Here is a 22,598-nt window from a genome sequence, read left to right on the forward strand (position 1 = left end):
AATGACTTTATTAGATAAATTCTTAAAGTTGAGTGACCTTTTAAGATATTAACTCTTCGAAATTTGTGTATGCTCCACGAATATGAATTACCTGTGGAAGTTAAAGCAAATTTTGAAAAAATATGGGACACCTTCTAAATCGTGTAAAGATACGAATTATTTTAACCAGATGACATGATTAATATATGACTAGAAATAACGCTAACGGAAAGACTCTTCTAGAATTCGCTTTAACTTATGATTCAGTTAAAATTAACCCATATTATTAAATTTATAAAAAAAAAGAAGAGGAGTTTCACATATGATAATATTTGGTTGTTGTATGTTAATTTTCGCTACTTATAGTTATACGTAACCATCTTCTTAATTATCGATGGAGTCAAAATTCATGGACATGTAAAATGTGTACTTTTTAATTATGGAATTAATTATTCAGGTATATGCCGACATATATACATACGTATACGACATTATATTAAATTACCAATCGTTACGATTTTAAAATGACTTAAACTTTATCTTCAAAAGGTAAATATGCTTTTAACTGTAGAAAATAATGGAATGGGTGGGGTTGGACCATTAATTCATTAATTACAACCTTATAATAGGAAGTATTAAAAATAGAGTTCTCCACGCAATTTGGAGGATGTGATCAAAATGCATCTTGGGATCTCTATCTCTCAAATTTGTAATCTTACTTTATAAAAGTTGAGACCCTTTTTAATCACAATAATGTGTCTTTACTTTTTACATAAGAAATCAAAATCAAACAAGCAATTGTGTATATAATACGTGGTATGTATGTACGTATTAATGTTGTAATATAAATATTAAACCAATATAATTAGAACGTTCAAATTGGTGGTAGTCTTTAATTTATGGTAAAATCAAAAGTTTATTTATGAGTTCATTCAGTTAAAATTTTCTATTCCCTTGAGAGCGATATTGCATACACAATACGTTCCACAAATATATGTAGCATTAATTAAAGAAGATGCTACGAAATATCTTTGATTCAATCGTAGTAACAAGCATAATCCGCGTATATATGGGCGATAAATATTGAATTGAATTTGAGCAGGATAAACTTAAGCGAATCAAGGTTGGGACATTATGTCAAGATAGACTAGTTAAATAATGAATGATAGTCTACCCGGCCAACTTTTACCATGTATTGATTTCTTTGTTTGTTTTCTTATAAATTGTTTAATTATAAAATAAAACTATTAAAACTTCTTCCTTACTTTAACAATATATAACATATCAAACAAAGAAAATTATTCGCAAATAGTTTGACACAGTTTTTCGTAGGTGAATTTGACTTAAACAGCCAAACAATTCAACTTTTAGATGGGATGAATTAGGGGAGTCAAGAAATCCGGTCAGGTTACTAGATCGATGGGTCCAAATTAGGCATGTTAAATGTCATATTTTTATGGGTTAATTTCGACACTCCTAGAGCTATGGACAAATTTCAATATGAGCTAAGTTCTTGTACAATTTCAGCCAATTGATTCAAGAAAAACACATTAGACTAATTAAACATGTCACAAGTTCTTACAAATTTAAGAAAGGAAAAATCACCTCATATATCTATTTAAGGCTTAATATTACAGCCTTTAGATGTACTTTTTTTATATTACTACTTATAACAGTTTAATTACAAATATTAACAGATTAGTTTTAATTTATAATTTAATTTATTTTATTTAATTAATTAGTTATTATTTTTATAATTACATTATTATAATTAATAAGTAAGAGAAATAACATTAATATTAGAGAATCAATTGTCATTATCTCTTCCACCATTTTAGGGATAACATTAATATTAGAGAATCAATTGTCATTATCTCTTCCACCATTTTAGGGATAACATTAATATTAGAGAATCAATTGTCATTATCTCTTCCACCATTTTAGGGATAACATTAATATTAGAGAATCAATTGTCATTATCTCTTCCACCATTTTAGGGATAACATTAATATTAGAGAATCAATTGTCATTATCTCTTACACCATTTTAGGGATTTTTTTCCAGATTTCACACAGCAACCCCCACCTTCCTCTTTTACCCACACGTAAATCCCACACCCCCACCCCCACGTTTCTCTTTTACAGAGAACTAACTTTTTCTCTCTCACCATCTTCAACGTTCGTCTTCTTCATTCAAAAAGAAAATCAGTAGAACTCTTCCACATTTATATGATTTAATGGTGGGATGAGATCTACACACGAAAAATGTTGAAATTCTTGCAAAGTGTGGTTCCTCTGAGTCGAAGGATCAAAAGGAGAAAAAAAACGAAGCAAAGAAAATGGTGAGTCCAACAAATCAAAAGGGAAAGAAGAGTAAGGGGAAAATTGTAGAAACCCCTTTTGATTCGAATTCTGATTTTGTTAGTGAAATAAAAAAGAAAAAAAACAACAAATGTAGAAATTACTCAATCTTCAAAACTATCAACAAGAAGAACACCAAAAAAGAAGGAATCAGAAATTCAAATATCCAAAAAAGGCAAAAAAATTTGTTAGGGTAAGTATTATATTTAATTTATTTTCACATTATTTAAATTAGTGATTTTTTGCTAAAACTATCACATTATGCTTATTGTTGTTTCAAAACTTTTGTTTGGGTGAAACTTGTACGAAATGTGAATAATATTTATATGAATCTGACTTTATATATGATTTTGGGACATTATATGAAATGTGATATAATATTGGTATGCAAATGGTATGAGTTGTGTTTTGACATTGGTATGAAATTGGTTTGATATCAGTAGCCCAATGGTATGAGTTGTTAAATTGGTACGCAAATGGTATGAATTGTTAAATTACTTTGTTTTATATGAATTATGACTAATATTGATATGAAATTGGGATTTTTTCTAATAGGAAGGTTTCTTTTTCAATTTCTTCATTAATGTATTTAAATTTTTAACATTGGTATGAAAATGGTATAAAATGATTTTTCTTTCAAATTTTTTTCAGTGATTGTGGTTTGTACACGTGTCTATTTGCTGAATACATCAGTAATGGAGTTTTTGATATGCGTTCTGTTGATATCGATGCAAAGTACCATCGTCAAAGGTATGCAACAATCATATGACATTATGGAAAAATAAAAAATGATGATGACGCGACCAGTGAGAGTGAAGTAACTGGCACTGTTGCTAGCAAATTTGATGGACCTCGCATAACAAAAGAACATGCTCCGAATACCAGCAATTATCCCACACCAAGACCACGGAGATCAAATTTGAGATAGTTGATTGCACCTTAGACTTTTTAGAATTACAAATTTTTATTTTTTTTTACTTTTGGACGATATTTTTGTATTTGTTACAGCTTTAAGTATTTGATATATATAATATCCACTGTTTTATTTCAGAAAGATACCAATTACATATGAATTACAAATTGACTATTGTAATCACAGGATACTAGTTATATACAGATTGCATTCCAAATGGATACACCATTCTAAAGATAAATTACACATTGACTATAATAATTCTCGGGATAACAGTTATATACAAAATGCATACAAATTGGATTCAACATTTAGAGTTTATGATTTTACAATGTCTTATTAACTAGAAAGAAATCATACTACTAATTTAGAGTTCATGAACTAACTCTGACTTATAATTGGTATCCAAAATGTACACCATTGGCATCCAAATTCATATTATAACACAAAAAAATAAAAAAAAATAAAAAAAATGAAGTTGGTATCCAACATGTATAAATACCTTGTATAAACGATTATGCCAATGTAAAATAGTGGTAATTGTATTTTGTAACAACCTCAAATACATTTTTGTTTTACATTTTTTTCATCCTGGACAATTTACAACCTAATTGTAAATTATATTGTCTTAACAAGTGTGGATTAAGTATTTTTAAAGATGTATGAAGTTGTATACAATCTGTATAAATACTGGAATAAACGAATCTTACAATTTAAAACAGAGATCATTAAATGTTGCACCAACATCAATTACATCTGGTTTTATTTTATTTTTTTGAAAATGGATAAAATAAGACTTTTTAATTAATTTTAACAGATTAGAGTGAATTAAGGAAAACAAATATTCCTAATTAGTTTGAATCTCCTAAATTTATGCTAATTAATAATTATCATCAATCAATTCAAATTTAATTAATACATCTATTTCCATTTTTTCAGTTTTTTCCTTTATTATTTCTAATTCCGTTTTTTTTTTTCGTTTATCTTTTTTTTTTTTTAAGTTTTTTCCAATTAATAAAAACATTTCTTTTTTTTTGTAAATTTGTTATAACCTGAAATTTTTAATGCTATAGCTTGAAAGTCTAAATCTACTGCTATAGCTTGAAAATAGTACTATAATATATGTCATTTATGAAAATGTATCTATATATTTTCATTTCATTATATATACATTATACATTATACATTATACAAATGAATTAAAAGACAACCCAATGGGACTAGATAAGACTATTACAGTAAAAAGCAAAACGAAGCACATCCTGCATTCATCAGCCATGCAGCAAATTGATCTCCTCTTTATTATTGATGCAAATTGCTGGCTTTATTTGGTCCCAATATCATTTCTAAGCTGATCTTCTTCTTTTTTTATTTGTGGCTCATTTTGTACCAAAATTGAAAAAGAATAAAACCTCAAAAACAATAAAGCCCGAGTTGTAGGTAATAGTGCTCCTAAGGATTGGGGGGTGACATAATAAAAGAGGCTCATGGATGGGACCCTTGAACTTTGAGCATAATGAGTGCTTTTACATCACTTTGATTAAATATTTGTCCAAATGTAATAAAAGTGTAAACTAGTTATTGGGTCTAATTCACACCACAAAAGTTAACTCAAACAATGAAGGATTGTCCAAATCATATTAAAAGTCTGGGAATTTCATCCTTCACCGATGTGGTATTTCTCTTCAACGTCGTAAAGTACCCTCATCCCACGTTCGGACCCTTTTTCGAATTGGAGCATGCACATTCATGTATCAGGAGTATTTCCATCCCCTCTTAATTGGTCTGAGATCGGGGTTTTTTTCACCCTCCTCAATCAATTTGAAGTTACACGTTGGCTGAATCTGACATCATATTAAATTAGGTTTTGGACCTAATTTACACTCCAAAATTTAGCTAAAATGGAAGAGGATTGCCTGAGCCATATAAGAATTCCAAAGATCTTATCCCTCACCAATGTGGTAATTCTCTTCAACAAAAAGAAAAAGAAAAAGGATCTTTAATTTCAATAATTGCATGCACCCTAGCTAGCTACTTTTCATACCCCCTTGGCTGTATAAATATGTGAGCCAAGCCTTCCTCTCATTTCACAGCCAAGTAGAAAACTTGATTGTCGTCATTTGCAACTCTAGCATTGTGTGTGATAAACAGTGCTAGAAATTTGCAATTCTTTGGCTAGAAAAACAAAAGGAGAGAGAGATGGCAGTTGATTTTGGTCACTACGCTTTTGCTTTTGGTGTCCTTGGTATATTATACCCCTTTTCTCCTTCAATATTAAAAGTCTACATACATTCTTCTTCCTTTGTTTATTAATTAATTGCTTTTATTCTATTAATTAGTTTAACAGAACACTTTTAACGAAATTTCTGACTTCACTCGTAAGAGTAAACATAAGCATATCAACAAGTTGCGAAAGTGATACTCACTACATGCGTATAAACTCATGATCGTCTCATTTCTTATTTAATTTTGGTAAATTCAATTTGCAGGTAACATTGTCTCGTTTATTGTGTTCCTTTCTCCAATGTGAGTCTCCATTTACTTATAGTATTATTTTTTGAAAAAATTCAGTATAGATTTGGATTATAATCGTACTGACTCATATTATCATACTTGTAATAGACCCACGTTCTATAACATTTACAAGAAGAAATCAACAGAAGGGTATCAATCAATTCCATACGTGGTTGCTCTCTTTAGTTCTATGCTTTGGATATATTATGCACTTTTGAAATCCAACATGCCCCTACTCATTACAATTAACTCCTTTGGTATGTTCATTGAGACCATCTACGTTGGTTTCTACCTTTTCTACGCACCAAAGAAAGCCAGGGTACGTATTTTAATTTTTACCTTTTTTTTTCTTGTTTCTAAAGGAAAGAAAATATAACTTTGATCGTCAAAATTTAATATTTTTTTTCAGGTCCATACTATAAAAATGCTCATGTTATCTGTGGTTGGTGGATTTGGTGCAATAGTCCTAGTTACTGAATTTCTATTCAAAGGAGTCGTTCGTGGACAAATTGTTGGATGGGTTTGCCTTATTTTCTCCTTGTGTGTATTTGTTGCTCCCTTAGGCATTGTGGTAAGCTTTTACGTGCAATTTTTAATTTTCTCATTCAATTGGAGTATTATTTTTTCCTTCTCTATGTGTTAAGTTTGTGAGTATTTTTCTTATTTGATTTCATGAAGAGGCAAGTCATCAAGACCAAGAGTGTGGAATACATGCCACTTCTCCTATCAGTTTTTCTCACATTAAGTGCGGTTATGTGGTTCTTCTATGGTCTTCTACTAAAGGATATTAACATTGCTGTAAGTTCACTACTCATCGTACAACTTCTTCAATTTTCCTGCATGCAGAGTCCGCCCAATCTTACAAGTGGGGTTTGGAGATGATAGTGCCTACGTATCTTTACCCTATCTTATGAGGGTAGAGAAGTTATTTTCGATAAACCATCGGCTCAAATAAAGCATAATAAAACAAGAAGGGAAAAAAATAAAGTAGAAAATATCAGTAGCGTGCACACAACAAATAATATGATAGTCGAAACAAAAGAAAACACTTGGTAATAATAAGTATTAAGAAAGCAAGGAGAGGGGAAAATAAAAGTACTCATACTGATAAGGGAAACTAGACGGTGCAACTAATACCTATTACCCTTCTACCTTAATCTGCGACCTTTGTATCCCCAGTATAGGGTCCATGTCCACAGTAAGCCGCAGGTGTTTCAAATCATGTGTAATCACCTTTCCTCAATACTTTTTCGGCCTACCTCTACTTCTCTCGGACTCACCAAAATCAATATCTCACATCTCCTCCGATCATCTTCTCTTCAGTCTTTATATTTATGCATGTACATTAAAATATCTTGTATATTATCACTGTTCTTACGTACTAACCTTTTTTTATATTTTATAGGCTCCAAATGTATTGGGGTTCATCTTTGGAATACTCCAAATTATACTCTATGCAATATACAGCAAAAAGGAGAAGTCCATCATAAAGGAGCAGAAACTTCCAGAGATGCAAAAACCTGAAGTCATTGTGAAGGATGAGAACATGAATGCAAATAAGAAGCTTCCAGAACTCACACAAGAACAAATCATTGACATAGTGAAGCTTGCAGGTTTACTGGTTGTTACTGATAAAGCAAACGTAGCCACGTGTCCAAATGATACTAATTGTGGAGTTAAAGCAGCTATTAAAATAGAAAACATGCCCAAGCTGCAAACTGTGGCAACTTAGTACGTACATAGCAAGTCATTTGCTAATTGGAATTTGGCACTGAAATCTCAGTGTCATTTATTCCTTTGGTTAACTTTTCCTACGTAATATAGTGTGTGATGCATGTGCATGTTTGTACACCAGTTATGTGTGTCGAGAATATAGTTAAGTAATTAAAAGTGTGTTCTCTCTAATAGTTTAAACTAAACTTTTAGAGGAGATTGGCCGTTGCACGGCATAGAATACTCTGTACGTGTGCTCATATTTGTGTAATTCTATTGGTATATTGTCCTAGTAAAGAATAAATGGTTATTGTGATCTATATATAATTTATAAGAGGCTAGCAGTGATATATTTCTTTTACCGCAATTAAAGTATAGTAACATTTTATCGGGGTTAATGTGTGCGTCCTCAGTAAATTTTATTTTTTCATCAAACATATTTCATTTGTATCACATTTTTTATTAGTTGATCGATAATCTTGATTATTTGATCACAGCTGTTCAAGGAATTCAAGACCACCAATATACTGATATAGAAGTAGTTATTTATTGGGAGATTAGGAATGATTAAGGAAATGCTATTTAAGAGTTCATTTTAGCTTATGATTTAATTATACATATAAAATGAGGTGCCCATTAGATAACATGATAACAATAATCAAATAGACTTTGTTCTAAACTACACATCTGATAGAATCACGTGCAAGGACGGTAAGAAAACTTAAGTGGGTTAGTTTATGCGAGTTTTGTAATTTGACGGACCCAACCATTCCAGGTGGGTAGCAGGCCACCCAATTTTTTAAAAATAGGTAGTATTTTTTATTATTTTTGAAAATTAAATTCTAATCCAAAAAATGCCAACACAAATACTTGTAAGATTATACTCTTATTTAGTGTTGCTATCCAAATCGCAAATTAAAATTAAATTATACTAATAATTTTAATAAATATTAAGTATGAACTATCCAAAAGTTTCAAATGTTGGTAATGTCATTCCATATGGGATATTCGTATTGCATTGGTTGGTTTTCAATACAAATTTTAGTTGCGTATTGTAGTATCTCTTTATTGTTCTGTTGATCTTAATACAAGTTTAATGAAATATAATTCAAGTTTGACATCATATAAAAATACTATATTGTTGGTTCGGTTATTAGAGCTTACAAATTATTGTTTGAACATTTTTAAATACTTTGTATTATCATTTTACTACTTGGTCTTTAGGCTTTGCGATGTTACATCAGGATTATTAAGACTTTGAGATCAGCCCAATCCTGTTCAAGCCCCACAAGCAAAGCTACGTTCTTAAATGGGCTCTAAAAATATTGAAACTCAAACTAAACGATGAGAAGAAAGCAGGGACCTTATACTGGTCATAAAAGCATCGAGACATCAATTACGCACAAAGTCCATATTAAAAACTGCATGCCTTACTCAAACATCTTGGTCAAAACCAAAAGAAGATAAAAAATATTTTTTTATAAACAAAGTAGGAAGCAGCACCAAAACACATTGGGTTACACATTAAAGAACTTATTGCTTAGGTTGAATATGCTTGAGTAATTTCAGGCAACTACAGTTATATGTTCCAAGCTCCTTAAAACACATTGGGTTTCACCAAAGATTAAAAGGCATGAAAAGGCAAGCACTAAGAGAAATGAATCTCTTGCGAAGCTTTACAAAAGATAGCATGAATTACCAAGTTTCACAATGATATAATTCAACATAGGGGAAAGGAATTAGTAATAGATAAAACAGCTGGAAAATCCATATCTTGGTCTATGATAATGTATGAATAAAACATAGGCAAAGAACGAGATGCAAAATTTTCAGATGTCACAACAAAACTCAACTTAAACAATGTGATGCTCTAAAGACTACCACCATATTGGGTAACATAACTCAGATGGATGAAACAAGTCTAAGCTCCAGGAACCTCGGCCTCTGCCTCAGCTACTGTCTCTTCAGCTGGCCGATCCAACTTCACACCAACATCTTCTGAATAGTCACCATGAACCTATGACGAGAACTCTCAATCAATAACCAAACAATTACTGCTATACAATATGAAAATGACAGTAAACTTCACAATGCATATATTGTCTACAGCATATGATGAACAGATAGATAATATACCTCCATCAGCTTGCCAAGGTCAAATTTAGGGGCCTTGAGGATCTTGACCTTTCGAATATAGACATTTTGTAGGGGGAAGATGCTGGAAGTTGCTTTTTCAATCTCCCTGCCAATTGATTCAGGGATGAATTTTGCAACTAACTCCTTCAAGTCACAGGAACTTGCTTGGTTCCTCATAATCTCAACCATCTTCCTGCGGATCTATAACACAAGATGACAATTCTTGTCAGCGACCAAAAATGAACTTCGCAAGACATGAAGACAACAATAAGCATATATGTTCGCACAAGTGCAGACCAAGCAAAAATAATATACCTGACGAATCTGGCTGCTCTGGGCGTAACAGGTACGCTTCTGCTGGTTTGGACGCTTCTTTGTAAAAGCAATACAGAACATCCTAAGAGTATAGCTGTCTGTAGTCTTTACATCAACATGGGCCTCAATCAAAGTCTGCCATTTGCGGACCAGAGACCTCAACTTATCTGTTGTGAAATCCATTCCCTGTAATTACATAAAAAAAGTTAGAGCTCAATATAGTCAGTCATATGTGACTACTCTGAAACAGTGTGAACAAAAGATTGACTAAAAGGAACATCTTACATGGAAATTTGTGAGAACATTCCTCCCTTGCACATCTTCTGCTCTCAAACGGATTTTCCTGAAAGCCTGATCCTCATCCTTCTGAAGATCAGCCAGGCTAACTTCAAATACTCTGTGTTTTAGGCCATCTGAAGCAATCTGAAAGGAATATCAAACAATTATTCCCATCAGAAAAAGCACTAACAATTATAACTTGTTTATACCAAGAGATGAAAAACCCAAGTTCCATACATAAGAATACAACATACCCAGTGCCTTTATCTAAGAATAAGTTCTCTGTTTTTTAAGGGTGGTGGAGTTAGAAATCTCACAAGTGGCAGATATCACAAAACAAATCAAAACAGTGTAAAAAGCTAGTGAAAAACTTCTCTACATATATGGTCAGCATACAGACTTACAAGGAAGCGAGGAAGAAACAGATGGCAACAAAGTAATTGACATCCCAAAGTTCAATAGATATGAGTTACAGAATCACAATGGCACATCATAACCTCAAATGAAGGAACTTGATAGCATACTACATATATCAAAGTAAAAGTTCTTGCACTCGGTGAGAGATACATTGTAAGAAGGCAAACCATCCCTCTCCAACTAGCAACATTAATTATAAAATAAAAAAACCTCACAGGTAAATTCAAGATGAATTGACAATAGAACAAATTTCTGACCAAATCTCTCACTCTTCATGTTTAGCGATATACAAAGTAACAAACAGTCAATAACCAGCATTTCTCCCCCATTCACTCATCATAAGGATGTATATCTTATCGTTAATTAGTCAACATTGTACATCAGAACTAAACAGAATGCAAAAACTATAATACTATAAAATAAGCATCAAAACACAATATCAACAGAATCACAAAGGAAACCAAAAAAAAAAGGGAAGGGAATAAATACCTTGGTACCCTGAGTCCTGGTAACAAGGGTTTTGCCGACGTTCTTAATTTCAAAAACAGATGGTGCCTTGATGTCGTACCAGTCCTTCTTTGCGTAAGGATCCGCCCTGCCAACATTCACACAAATTAGTAAACCACATTACACAAACACACAGAAGGAACCAGGATTTCGGTGTTAGTACTACTTACGCCTTCTTCTTTCCTCCCTTCTTTCCCTTGGAAATCCTCTTGTTCTTGCTGCACAATGAGACAATAAAACAGCATTAGAAATTACAAAAGGAAGAGAAGAAGAATCAGGAATAGAGCGTGAGAGTTAAAGAGATATACCCGACGGCCATGTTGGGAAGAAGAGATTAGCGCTGCTTTGGGGGGTTTGGGGGAAGGGGATGAATGAGGCGAGGCTAGAGAAGCTGCGGAAGAGAAACCCTAGTTTCAGTGAAAGAGTGATGAAAGGCCTTAAACATGCTTATATATATGTTGGAATGAGAAAATCGGCCACTGGTTTTAGGTTTAATTACGATAATACCTTATATCCCCTGCATTTCTTTTCTTTTTTTATTTTGGGAGGAGGAATAGTTATTTTTTTACGAACAAAAAAAAATGTCACATAAAGTCCAAAATAAAAAATGATATTTTTACATAGACAGGTATTTAATTTGGAGTTCAATTTTGAGATACATCTAAATAAATATGCTAACGTGATATATATATATTGAAAATGTCTAAATGATTATTGTTGTAATTTAAGTTGTCAAATAAGAATTAAGGTAGCAAAGGTAAGTTGAGATGTTTTTAGATGTGTACTGTCAAATTTAAAATACTCATTCACTTACCTATTAAGATCAAGTTTGATTGTTATCTTTATTGTAGTTATATTTTCAAACTACTTTATCAAATTAGAAATGTGAAATGTTTTGGGAGCCTTTTTTACTTGTCTCAAATTGTCATTTGGCATGCACACCCAACTTTGTCAATTGAATATTTAAACTTTTTTAAACTTAACATTTTAAAATTTCTTTTCCATCTTATCAGTGTGTTTGTAATACAAACCACTACGAGGTTGTTTGGTAGGGAGTATTAGGAGAAATAGTTCATGTATAATGTATGGTATTATTTAGTACCATGTTTGATAGGAATTTTGGTCATTATATAACTAATCCATGGATTAGTTATACAACACACATGGTATTATATGATGTATTACTAATACCTCCCATTTGGTGGTATTAGTAATACACAGGTTTTAATACCATGGGATTATCTATGTAAAGACAAAAATATCCCTCAAATTCTTTTAATCATTTTATTTATTTTCTTGATTTTATATTTTATATTTATATTAGTAAATTTATTTAAATAATTTAGCTTACAAATTTGATTATTTAAAAAGAGTTGTTTGTTGCTCAAAAGATTACTCAACTTTGAGAATTTTTCAAGTAAAGTCACATTGAACTTTGTTTTGTGTCGATAAACTCATTCAACTTAGATATTTCTATCAATAAAACACTCAATTAAATTTAACTTCAAATATAGGATATTAAGGCAAAAGAAATTATTTTGCATGTAATAAAATTATGGACCCAACAAAGAAATTAAATATTTAGATTAAAAAGGACTCAAATGTTAAAGTGGAATTTATAACTAATTCGGAGTTCCATCTATTTATTCTTTTTAAATTTTTTAATATCTAGGTTTGTAAATAAGATAAGCTGAGAAATAAAATAATGGATTGTCTATAACACACTATAATGTGTATCATGAAAGGAACCAAAACAGAAAACATCCTCAGTGTTCCTGATTTTTTCAAACGACATTGTAATTATAGCAACACGTCATTTATGAAAAAGAAAAAAAAAAGTAATAAACTTATTTAATTTCAAAGCAATTGAATTTTGATAATTTGAGCTATAAAAGTTTAGTAATAAGACTCTCAATTATAAAAATAATATTGTCCAATAGTTATCTATCTCGGTCCAATTAAATAAAATAGAAAATTCTATAACAATTCAAGGGTATAATTGGTAAGAAACTTTTGTAAAAGTTTTAATCCAAATCCAAAATTATGTGGAAAGCAATTAACCAAACACTTGATAAAAATAACTCTTGCATTACTAATCCTCAACATTTTTTAATGACATATGTGAAATAAAATATTAAAAAATTAATCAAATAAGACATTTCTTCAAATTCTAAAAAAAAAAATCAACAACGTTATTCATATTTGCTCATAACTTTGAGCATCAAATTCATTTTACTGTTCTTCAAACTTTTGCAATATTATTAATTGAATTTTTGAATCTTTCAATATCCCCATTATCGCCCTTCACATTGACCAATACCCACTCCCCCAATTTGAATCCAACCACAAATGGTGGTCTCAATGATCTTTGAGATAGAAAATTTATGTTGATTTATTGCTATTTCAATTTTGGTGCTGAGGTGAAATAACAGCTTAAACACAATTCCGAACGTCTACTAAAAGTTTTGAGAGATTTAATAAATTTCTAGTTTGCTCATCACTTGAAGGTGTTGTCCTTTTTTTCTTTTAAATTGAGGAATCGTGTTCTTGAAGTTCATCAACCATGTATTCTTAACATAATAGCTTCTTTTATAAAAAAAAAATATACTTTCAAGTACTTTTTAAAAGCTTGACCAAATATTAACTACCATACAAAAAATTCTCACCAAAAGCATTTTTTCAAAATAAGCTGATTTTAAATATGGAGCTGCATTTTCACTACTCATGATTTATTTTATCTCCCAATTATATACATCTGCATTGAGTGATATACTTTAGATATAAATATAGCTATCCACAAATAATAAACTGGCTTTTTGGATGATTAAAGTAACTAAAAATAAATTCTGAGATTCTACATCATAAACACAAGTATTTTGAATCAAGTTTAAAAATATAACAATAAATGAAAACAAGAGTTGTGAAAGTCCTATAAGCAAAGAACAAGAAAGAGGTCAAAGTCACTATACACCAATCCAGTCAGATATATGAAAGAGGCGGATTTATTCATGATCTACAATATGAGATGAGAAGTGCATTTAGAGGTTTACAAGTCTAGTTGGAAACCATGCTTTCAGTTTCTTGAACAAAACCATCTCCTGTCCAGTCTTTGTCTGATTGTAAACCTTTCTTAACCGCTTTCCGTTGACGTATTGCTTCTTGCTGCCTTCTCACCAAATCCGTGTGAGTCGTGAAGTACTCAAGTGACGTTCTGCGCATAACACAAATTTAAATTGTAAACAAGAAATTCTTATCGTTATAAGTTACTACGTAAGTACGTATAGCTTTATGCAGTAGCACTGGGAAGTTCAAACTTGAAGTGCTGGGACAAGTTAACAGAAACCATATAAGTGGATCTTATAGGGAGAAAGTTCAGAACCTACTAGATAATGCAATCTAGTTATTGATATTCCAGCTGAGCGTTAATTCTATTCTTTCTACGTTTACATGGATCTAATGTCTCCAAGTATGTGTGCGCGCGCGTGTGAGAGAGAAAGAGAGAGAGAGATTACCCTCTGAAATCTTCTATTGATGAAAAATTGTGCTTTCTCATGAAATCTTTCAGCTCAGAGCACAACGTTTTCACAAGTCCATATCCATGCATCATGACACCGGTACAAACCTACATAATAAACCAATAAAGATTTTATCATTCCAAGATAATGCCATGCTAAAAAGGATGGAAGGGGGGAAAAGAAAGGAACAAACAAACAAATTAAGAGGAGTTGCCCATGTCTCTTCTCCATTTTACCGAAATATCATTAAATTGTTTTGAGAGATTTCTCACTTGTGTTAGATCACAGCTCAGAAGAAATTTTTACTTAGAAAAGGTCAAAAGGGGACAAGGAAAAGTCCTAAATTTGGTTTAGTCACAAACATACAGTAAACAGTCAATTTCTAATCCAACCTGTACAGTATCTGCTCCGAGAAGAATAAACTCAGCAGCATCACCACCTGTCTCGACTCCCCCAATAGCAGAGAGTGAATAGTCCTTATCTCCAAATTCTGACTTCATCATCCGTGCAATGTTCATTACTTTTGCTAGGGCAATTGGGTGCACTGCCTTTGATGAGTAGCCTCCAGGAGTAGAGTAGCTTAGGAAAACAGTAGAAAATGAATTGCCGGAATCATAAAAGCAGAAAATTTTAATTCAGCATACTTCTCAATGTAGAGATACTAACCCCTCAACACAAGGTTCGGGCCTCAAGGTGTCAAGATTGATTCCCATTACACTCATGATTGTATTTATAGCAGATACCCCCTCGCACCCTTGGTTAAGAGCCACCCTAGCCGGCTACAATCCAAGAAGAAGAAATAAGAAACACAGCGAAGAAATAACTTTTACATGAAAGAATGTTGATAACTTGTTGGACATGAGTGAATAACAAACTAGTGGGAGGCCATAATTACAGTAGGGAAGTGAAGTGAAGATGGTTTAATCCAGACATAGAGACTATTAATGATAAATATATCACTTCATTTCAAGCCAAGGTGGTCCACTTACACGCCAAACTAATAATCATCAAACAGCTCTAAAGAACTCACAATCACACTTCCCAAGTCCTTAACAGTCATTATCGACCTCATTCAAATTGGTAAGGACTCTACAATTGGAAAGTGCAATAGAGAGACATTGAAACAAAACCAAGCTTAATCTCCAAACAAGTAAAGGGGTCACAAATGGTGCAAGATAGAATGATCCAAAGAAGAAATTACACTATGTCATCAGGTTGATTTAGGGAGGAATGAGGCACACTCCGTCCTCCAAAAAACTAACAGCATATACAAGCTCCACAATGAAATTTCCCCCTACTTTAGGGTTAATATGAGAACTTTTTAGTAACAAATGAAGATTATAGATGATGTATAGGAGAAGTTATGACCTTCATGACATATGAAATTGGTTCCTGGTTTGAACATTTTAGTGATCTATCAGCTCTGTTTTATAAATGCTATAACGAAATACCTTGGTAATGTCGGTGATATTAGGGGTCATCTTTGCCCAAACTGGAACTGTGGCTACAGCATTGATCCATCCGCAAACCTCCTCCAAGAGATCACAATCTTGACCAACAGCAGCACCCATTCTACGTTCTGGCATACCATGGGGGCACGAGAAGTTGATTTCAAAGGCATCCTGTAAAACAGTATCAATATAGAGAGAGTCATAAAAACTAAAAAGAGAATCAATACGACAACACTACTATAATGCAGAACAAAATCTTATCCATTAAGTCCCATATGCTTACAATTCCAGTTTCCTCACATCTGTAAATAAGTTCCTCCCAAGCAGCTTTGTTGTATTCTTCCATGATAGAAGCAATAAGTATCCTATCTGGATACTCTTCTTTCAATTGCTTGAACTCTTTCAGCATTGTTTCCAGAGGTCGATCACTAATGAGTTCAATATTCTGCCACCCAATAATTTGTCCTTTGGCAGAACCATTTGCATCTGCTCTTAGTTTAGCATATCTTGGGGTCACATTTTTAACTTTATCGGCTTCCAAAGACACCTGAAGGAAGAAAAAATAATTAATAAAAAAGGAAAGTCTTTCTTCTCTGCTCTTTTCACAACAGAAATAAGTAAAAAGTGTTGATCTCACTTTTCAGTCAGACAAAAACATTCTTTAAAAAAGTAAAAAGAGCTTACGCACTTTTCAGTTACAATTATTCCCTCTATTTCAATTTGTTTGTCCCATTTTGACTTGACACAGAGTTCAAAAAAGTGTAGAAGACTTTTGAATCTTGTGTTTTGAATTAAAGATAAGTAGTACAAAATGTCATTTAATCTTTGAGCTTTTAAACATCTCATATGAAAAGTTGAAATTAAAGAATTGTTAAACAAGGGAGGAGACATTCTTTTTTTAAGAACTAAAAAGTAAAGTAAGACAAACAAATTGAATCTGAGAGAAGTACTATTTACAGTTTACTTGATCTAGAATCAGCACATGCAGAACTCCATAACAAGTTAAATGATAACTCCACACATACTGATCCAAGACCCTACATAGATGATCTCAGGGTGGATCCAATGTTATGGTACCTGGTTTATCTCAACCACATACTTTCGACGCAGAGCATAAATTATGAGTAAATTTTACTAAAATTGCAACAAATTTAAAGTACAATGGGTTCAATGCTAAGAACCTTAAAGATTGAACTAATAGAATTTAAATCCTGAATCCACCTCTGAATATGATCTCCAATCTCAGAAGATCTATAAGTTCATGTCATTCTCCCAAATGTTGAACTAACTTTACTTGAGCAGTTGCCATACTCAATTAGATGCAAATCAACAGCTCAATTTAGTTTCTTCATTTTAGTTTTCCTACTTAATCAGACTTTGATAAAAAGATAGGAAGTACTACTAACAGATAACAGAACAACTGGCACTAGATCCACCGCTGAAAAAAATATGGATTAAAAAAGGATCCATGAAAGAATTACTACTACAAAAGTCGAATAAAGCTTTACCGTTTTGGCGATAACACCACCCCAGCCTTCATCAAAGGCTCTCTTCATCACTGTATAGTTGGTCCCTGGTGGACCCGACCCAATAACAAATGGGTTAGGCATTTTCAACCCGTTAACAGTTACACTTAGATCGGGCTCCACAGACTGGCCCTCTGAGGCCATAACTCTGAACCCAACTCGTTTTTTACCGAAATTCAACCGACCCGCCCGATCCATCATCGGGAATTCAACACCCGAGTTCCCATCAAGTCCAATTCTGATTCTTTGAGCCAATCCAAGAGACGCCATAGCTGGGAGAAAATTAAAGAAGTTGGTTTTTGACTCAGTTGAAACTGGGAACAGAGAAAAAGATGAAAATGAATATCTAGGAATCTGAGTTGGGAGAATAAGAAATTGTATTTAAATAGCTGTTGATTGGAGTTATCTAGTTGTAGTTTAGGAGAAGATATCAAGGGAATAAAAATCGTTTTTTTTAAAAAAAACTATAGATCAAGATTCACAAGTGACGTTTTTTAGTTGTATGAAGATTGAAAATTGATCATGGAGATGATCTGTGGAAGCTGAAGGTTCATTATTTGTGGATGTTGGGTGAAAAAAAAGGAGTTGATGGAAGTGGTAAGAAATTGGATAGGGGAATTATACGAGTGTTGTGGTGGAATAGAATACCAGAATTTTACTATCACTTTTTGCATGACTTAGTTACTTTTTAACTTAATTATTAGTTTTATATTGACCGTCTTAAAAATAATCTTCAATTTAACTAACATAATTTAAGGCGGAATACATAAACGTCCCTTAAACTTGTTCGGAATTTCCTCTCAGGCACCTCAACTACGCGATCTTCCTATTGAACCCCTGAACCATCCATAATCTATACCTTTTAAACATTATTGACTGACATGGCACAAAATGTGTTCTCATGTCACTTGAGCGCGTGAAGAGATTTAAAAAAAATTGATGTGGAATCCACAATTATCTTCTTCCCCCTTTTTTGTCTAATCAACCCTAATTTTCCCCCTCGTCCTCTTATTTCTCTTCTCTTTTCTTTCTATTTTTCCTTATTGTCATTTTTAAGTTGGAGCTTCTCAAAGTATCTCTCTTCTTCAGCGATTTCTTCATTTCTTGCCGCGAAAAGTATAATAAAATTAAAATTACTACCAGCACTTACCAAAGTAAGGTTTGGAAGGTGTTCAACAGTTGGTGAATCTCCTTGCAAACTTGGTTAACTTCTTCACGAACTTCATCCTGCCAAAAGTCTTGCATTCATCCATAATAAGCTGCAAATTCAAGCTAAATTTGTTGCTTGATCGTTTCTTTTGCACCTCATTTAGTAATATTTCTAACAAATCATTCTCATTTGAGTTGTTTCGCTCAATTTCTACACGATCTTTTCGACTTTGTATTATTTTGAAATCTTAGGATTTTAGTTGTAAATAGCATAACTATGTCACTAGATCATTGAAATCACACCAATTTCTTAGGTTTTTCTCATCTACAAGAACATTTGGGTCATATCAAAGTGGTATTGTGGGAAAAATGAAGTGCCTTTGGTTTTTTAAGGTTTTATTTGGTTTTATTTTAGATTGGCTGATGTGTAAATTATTTAAATGAGTGGAATGTTTTGATTGGTTGCTTTTTCCACGTGAGAAATGTGAATTTCAAGCACAACCAAAAATAAATATTTGTTGAAGTTTTGTGGCATATCAGCTAAGTGTGTTTAAAAGTTACAAATTATAGATGATTCAAGAGTTCAATAGAAAGATGACTTAGTTGAGGTGCCTCGAAGGAAAACCTCAACAAATTTAGGGGTTTGTTTATGTATTCCGCCATAATTTAAATACACTTCTGATCTATCATATCACATAGCAAATGATCTTAAACCCGTGTAGGAATACAAGACTCTTAATAAAAAACTACGAAAAGTATTGAAAACACCCCAAAATTTGGCAAGAATTTAGCGGTGTATCTCACCAATATGCCAAGATCAAGAGCGTATTTAAGTTTAATTATTCAAGTAGATGACTATTTTTAAGATAGACAATAGTTCGAGCACAAAATCAATAATTCACACCAAACTTAGAAATGCTGACAATTTCTTTGAAGAAAATTCAGTAAGTAGCTCTACTTTAGAGTGTAATCGCGAAACATAGCTATTATTTATGTATTTACCTATGTAATGTAGCTATCATTGTTGTATCAAAAGTGGAAGGCTAGTTATTTGTATTCAAGCGACGAATTTTTGTGATCTTTATAAAAAATAATTTAATCTTACAGTTTTATTAAATTGAAACTTCGTTAAGAATAAATATTATTCTTACCCTCCACACACCTATTAGTGATGACACGAAGGAGTTGGTTAATGCGTTTATGTACTTGTAATTCTATTTTATGTGGTGTATTATTAACTATATAAGAGAGCTTAATCTGTCATATTATTGACTAAAAATATGTTTAAATAATTAACCAGCTGAAAGATTAGATGCCAGATGGGATCAATATTTTCTAAAATTAAATAAATAGTGGAGCAAACATTGCTCCTAATTTATTGCAGCAAAGTTTTAATCTTGTGATCAACCTAGTAACATGCATAGCAATATTTTAGTGTTTTTTTCTTTTTTTTTCTTTTCTATTTAATATATCAATAATTGAGATGAATATATATCTAGTTTAACCCTTTAATCTTCAAGGTTGAATATAACATTATCTTCACCTACACTGTACCGTACGTAATACTAAAATATTTTCATTGAGCTAAAAGTCAACACAAAAAGTACGGTACAAAATGCACAAAATGATCTTTTAGTTATTATGTGAAGGCAAAATCATTCTAAGGAGACTTTGGGTGCTTAATCGAAGATACATCAAAATATTTTTTAATTTTGTGGTTATTATATTTGGAAATATAAAATTAAAGTGTTACTAAAAAAAATACCAAAAGAAAAACATGACATACAAATTGAAACAGATAAATTACTTTAATAAGTTATCTTTCCACAATTATTATTGTCTTTTAAAACTAGCCCTTTTTTGGTATATTTATCGAGCATTTAGAACCTAGTAATTTGATTAATCAAGATTCATAAAGCCATTTGAAGAAAAATATTCTCTATTAGGAATTTCTATATTTGAATTCGAGACATTTAATTGATGACTCAAATTTTCTATTGACATCCCTTATATTTTTTTTCTCTCGTGTTATTTAAGGTTTTCTATGTGAGAACTGAAAAAAATCACTTAACCGTTATAACTCCTAAATATTATACTACCAATATGAATTATATAATTAAAATTATTTTCGAAGGAGGTGAGAGAGTAGCTGAGTTGGTTGAGGTCTTTTATCCTTCGCATGTGGTAGATGGATCGAATCCATAGTGTTGGGACTAATTTGGTCATATGGTTTGTATACAATTAAAAAATGTATTTACTCATTGACAAATATATCCAGAAAATTAGTTTTCTGTAATACGTGTGATTTTTTTATCCTCTTCTCAGAGGGTATTTGGATTGACTTAAAAGTTGATCAAATTTATTTTTAAGTCAGTTTTTTACTTTTGAAAGTGTTTTGACAAATATTTTTTAAAAAGTTCAAAATAAGTCAAAAATGACTTAAAATAAGTTCGGAAGTATTTGACAAGATCATAAATGACTTATAATAAGTTAAAAATGACTTGAAATAAGTCGAAAACCAAAAGTAGGTCTCCCCGTACTAGTTATTTTTTTACTTAAAAGTCATTTCAGTTTAACTTTTCATATTTTTCTTAAAAACTTTTTTTTTTAAGTCAATCCAAACGGACACATATCTCATGTTTTACTCACTATGAGTATGAATATGAATATTACTCTAAATGATAATCTCGAAATTGAATATTTGTGAACTTATTAACAACAACAAAAAAAGAGCGAGAAAATATTTGTGCACTTGGGCCTAATTCTCCTGGTCTGCTCTTTAACTTTGGCATGAGTCAATAAGTTCGGTCTGTTGACATTCAATTGGACCTGGATACACTCGTTACAGCGTATAGGTGCTAGATGAATTATGAAAAACTTACATGAATCTCACTAGTTTGAGAGCTAATTACTTAGATACATTCTATTTTGCAATATTATTATGTATCTTATCAGATTTTTGATCGTATAGATACATTCAGATATATCCAGATACATATATTTGGAGATACGTGGGGTAAAAATTAGGTGTAATTTGTTCCAGATACATTGTATTCAAGTGGATTCACATGTATGTGAGATACATAACAAATCTCCCTCGCCTCTCTCCCATCTTGCTCGCCACTCGCCCATGTATCTGGTGCGAATCACATCAAATATATATAAATATATGTATCTAGTGTGATTCATATGTATCTGGATATATATGAATCTCGCTCACCTTTCTCTCTATTTTTGTGTATCTGGTTGTAAAAATACACGTGTCTAAGTACATTTTCCTTAATGTATGATAGAAAATCATAATTCATAATAAGATACATGATTTTTTAAAAGTATAGATAATCATAATGTGATGTATATCTAATTATATAATTTTTCCTTACAACTTATAAGAAGCCTAAATAGGCGGGCCTTCCATTATCCCAAAAAAAAAAAAAAAAAAACCCATTAATGTGGCTGCGGCCTAGCTACATAGTAAGTAACTATAAGACACATAAGTGTCATATGTAATCCAAGTTTTAATTAGTTGGCACACAATAACCATTTCACATATTTTGGACTACTAAAAAGTGACAAACATACCAACATTTCACATATTTGGACTACTAAAAAGTTACAAACATACCACCACGGATGTGATGAAGCGGATGAGGTTGCTTCTTCCTTAATTAGAGGTTTTAAGTTCGAACCTCTGAATGGGATCCTACGCAACATGAATCTAAATTAGTCGAGCTCTAATACAGATATCGAACACTAGATTTAAAAAAAAGTCACACACGATCCACAAATCAGTCCCCACATACTATTTGTGTCACCTTTAGCCC

The 22,598-nt window shown here is 32.0% G+C and overlaps 3 protein-coding genes across 3 annotated transcripts; 1 reads left to right on the forward strand and 2 right to left on the reverse strand.

Moving 5' to 3' along the window:
* The first annotated feature begins 5,329 nt into the window (after nucleotides 1-5,329).
* Nucleotides 5,330-7,806, forward strand: LOC102598354 (bidirectional sugar transporter N3). Its single transcript, XM_006363919.2, has 6 exons — nucleotides 5,330-5,497; nucleotides 5,742-5,778; nucleotides 5,875-6,085; nucleotides 6,176-6,337; nucleotides 6,445-6,564; nucleotides 7,172-7,806. Exons 1-6 carry the CDS (start codon nucleotides 5,452-5,454, stop codon nucleotides 7,496-7,498), a joined length of 903 nt encoding a protein of 300 aa, XP_006363981.1. The 5' UTR covers nucleotides 5,330-5,451; the 3' UTR covers nucleotides 7,499-7,806.
* A 1,366-nt stretch (nucleotides 7,807-9,172) lies between these two features.
* Nucleotides 9,173-11,537, reverse strand: LOC102577534 (cyc07-like protein). Its single transcript, NM_001288194.1, is given in 7 exon segments — nucleotides 9,173-9,496; nucleotides 9,616-9,816; nucleotides 9,931-10,116; nucleotides 10,216-10,353; nucleotides 11,116-11,221; nucleotides 11,304-11,351; nucleotides 11,442-11,537. Coding segments are annotated over 7 exon segments (786 nt in total). The 5' UTR covers nucleotides 11,453-11,537; the 3' UTR covers nucleotides 9,173-9,400.
* A 2,420-nt stretch (nucleotides 11,538-13,957) lies between these two features.
* LOC102599024 (dihydropyrimidine dehydrogenase (NADP(+)), chloroplastic) lies at nucleotides 13,958-18,261 on the reverse strand. Its single transcript, XM_006363921.2, has 7 exons — nucleotides 17,608-18,261; nucleotides 16,383-16,646; nucleotides 16,100-16,270; nucleotides 15,315-15,427; nucleotides 15,041-15,227; nucleotides 14,646-14,755; nucleotides 13,958-14,344 (listed from the first exon to the last, which is right to left on the reverse strand). Exons 1-7 carry the CDS (start codon nucleotides 17,893-17,895, stop codon nucleotides 14,188-14,190), a joined length of 1,290 nt encoding a protein of 429 aa, XP_006363983.1. The 5' UTR covers nucleotides 17,896-18,261; the 3' UTR covers nucleotides 13,958-14,187.
* Nucleotides 18,262-22,598: the final 4,337 nt, after the last annotated feature.

Source organism: Solanum tuberosum, unplaced genomic scaffold (genome assembly GCF_000226075.1).
Source record: "Solanum tuberosum cultivar DM 1-3 516 R44 unplaced genomic scaffold, SolTub_3.0 scf00473, whole genome shotgun sequence".
Classification (NCBI taxonomy): Eukaryota; Viridiplantae; Streptophyta; class Magnoliopsida; order Solanales; family Solanaceae; genus Solanum; species Solanum tuberosum.

Coding starts and splice junctions, on each gene's coding strand:
- LOC102598354 (XM_006363919.2), top strand. CDS start 5,452: ATGGCAGTTGATTTTGGTCACTACGCTTTTGCTTTTGGTGTCCTTG. Junction 5,498..5,741: donor TTTTGCTTTTGGTGTCCTTG/GTATATTATACC, acceptor TTCAATTTGCAG/GTAACATTGTCTCGTTTATT. Junction 6,338..6,444: donor TTGCTCCCTTAGGCATTGTG/GTAAGCTTTTAC, acceptor GATTTCATGAAG/AGGCAAGTCATCAAGACCAA.
- LOC102599024 (XM_006363921.2), bottom strand. CDS start 17,895: ATGGCGTCTCTTGGATTGGCTCAAAGAATCAGAATTGGACTTGATGGG. Junction 16,271..16,382: donor GATGTGAGGAAACTGGAATT/GTAAGCATATGG, acceptor ACTGTTTTACAG/GATGCCTTTGAAATCAACTT. Junction 15,228..15,314: donor CCCGAACCTTGTGTTGAGGG/GTTAGTATCTCT, acceptor TGTTTTCCTAAG/CTACTCTACTCCTGGAGGCT.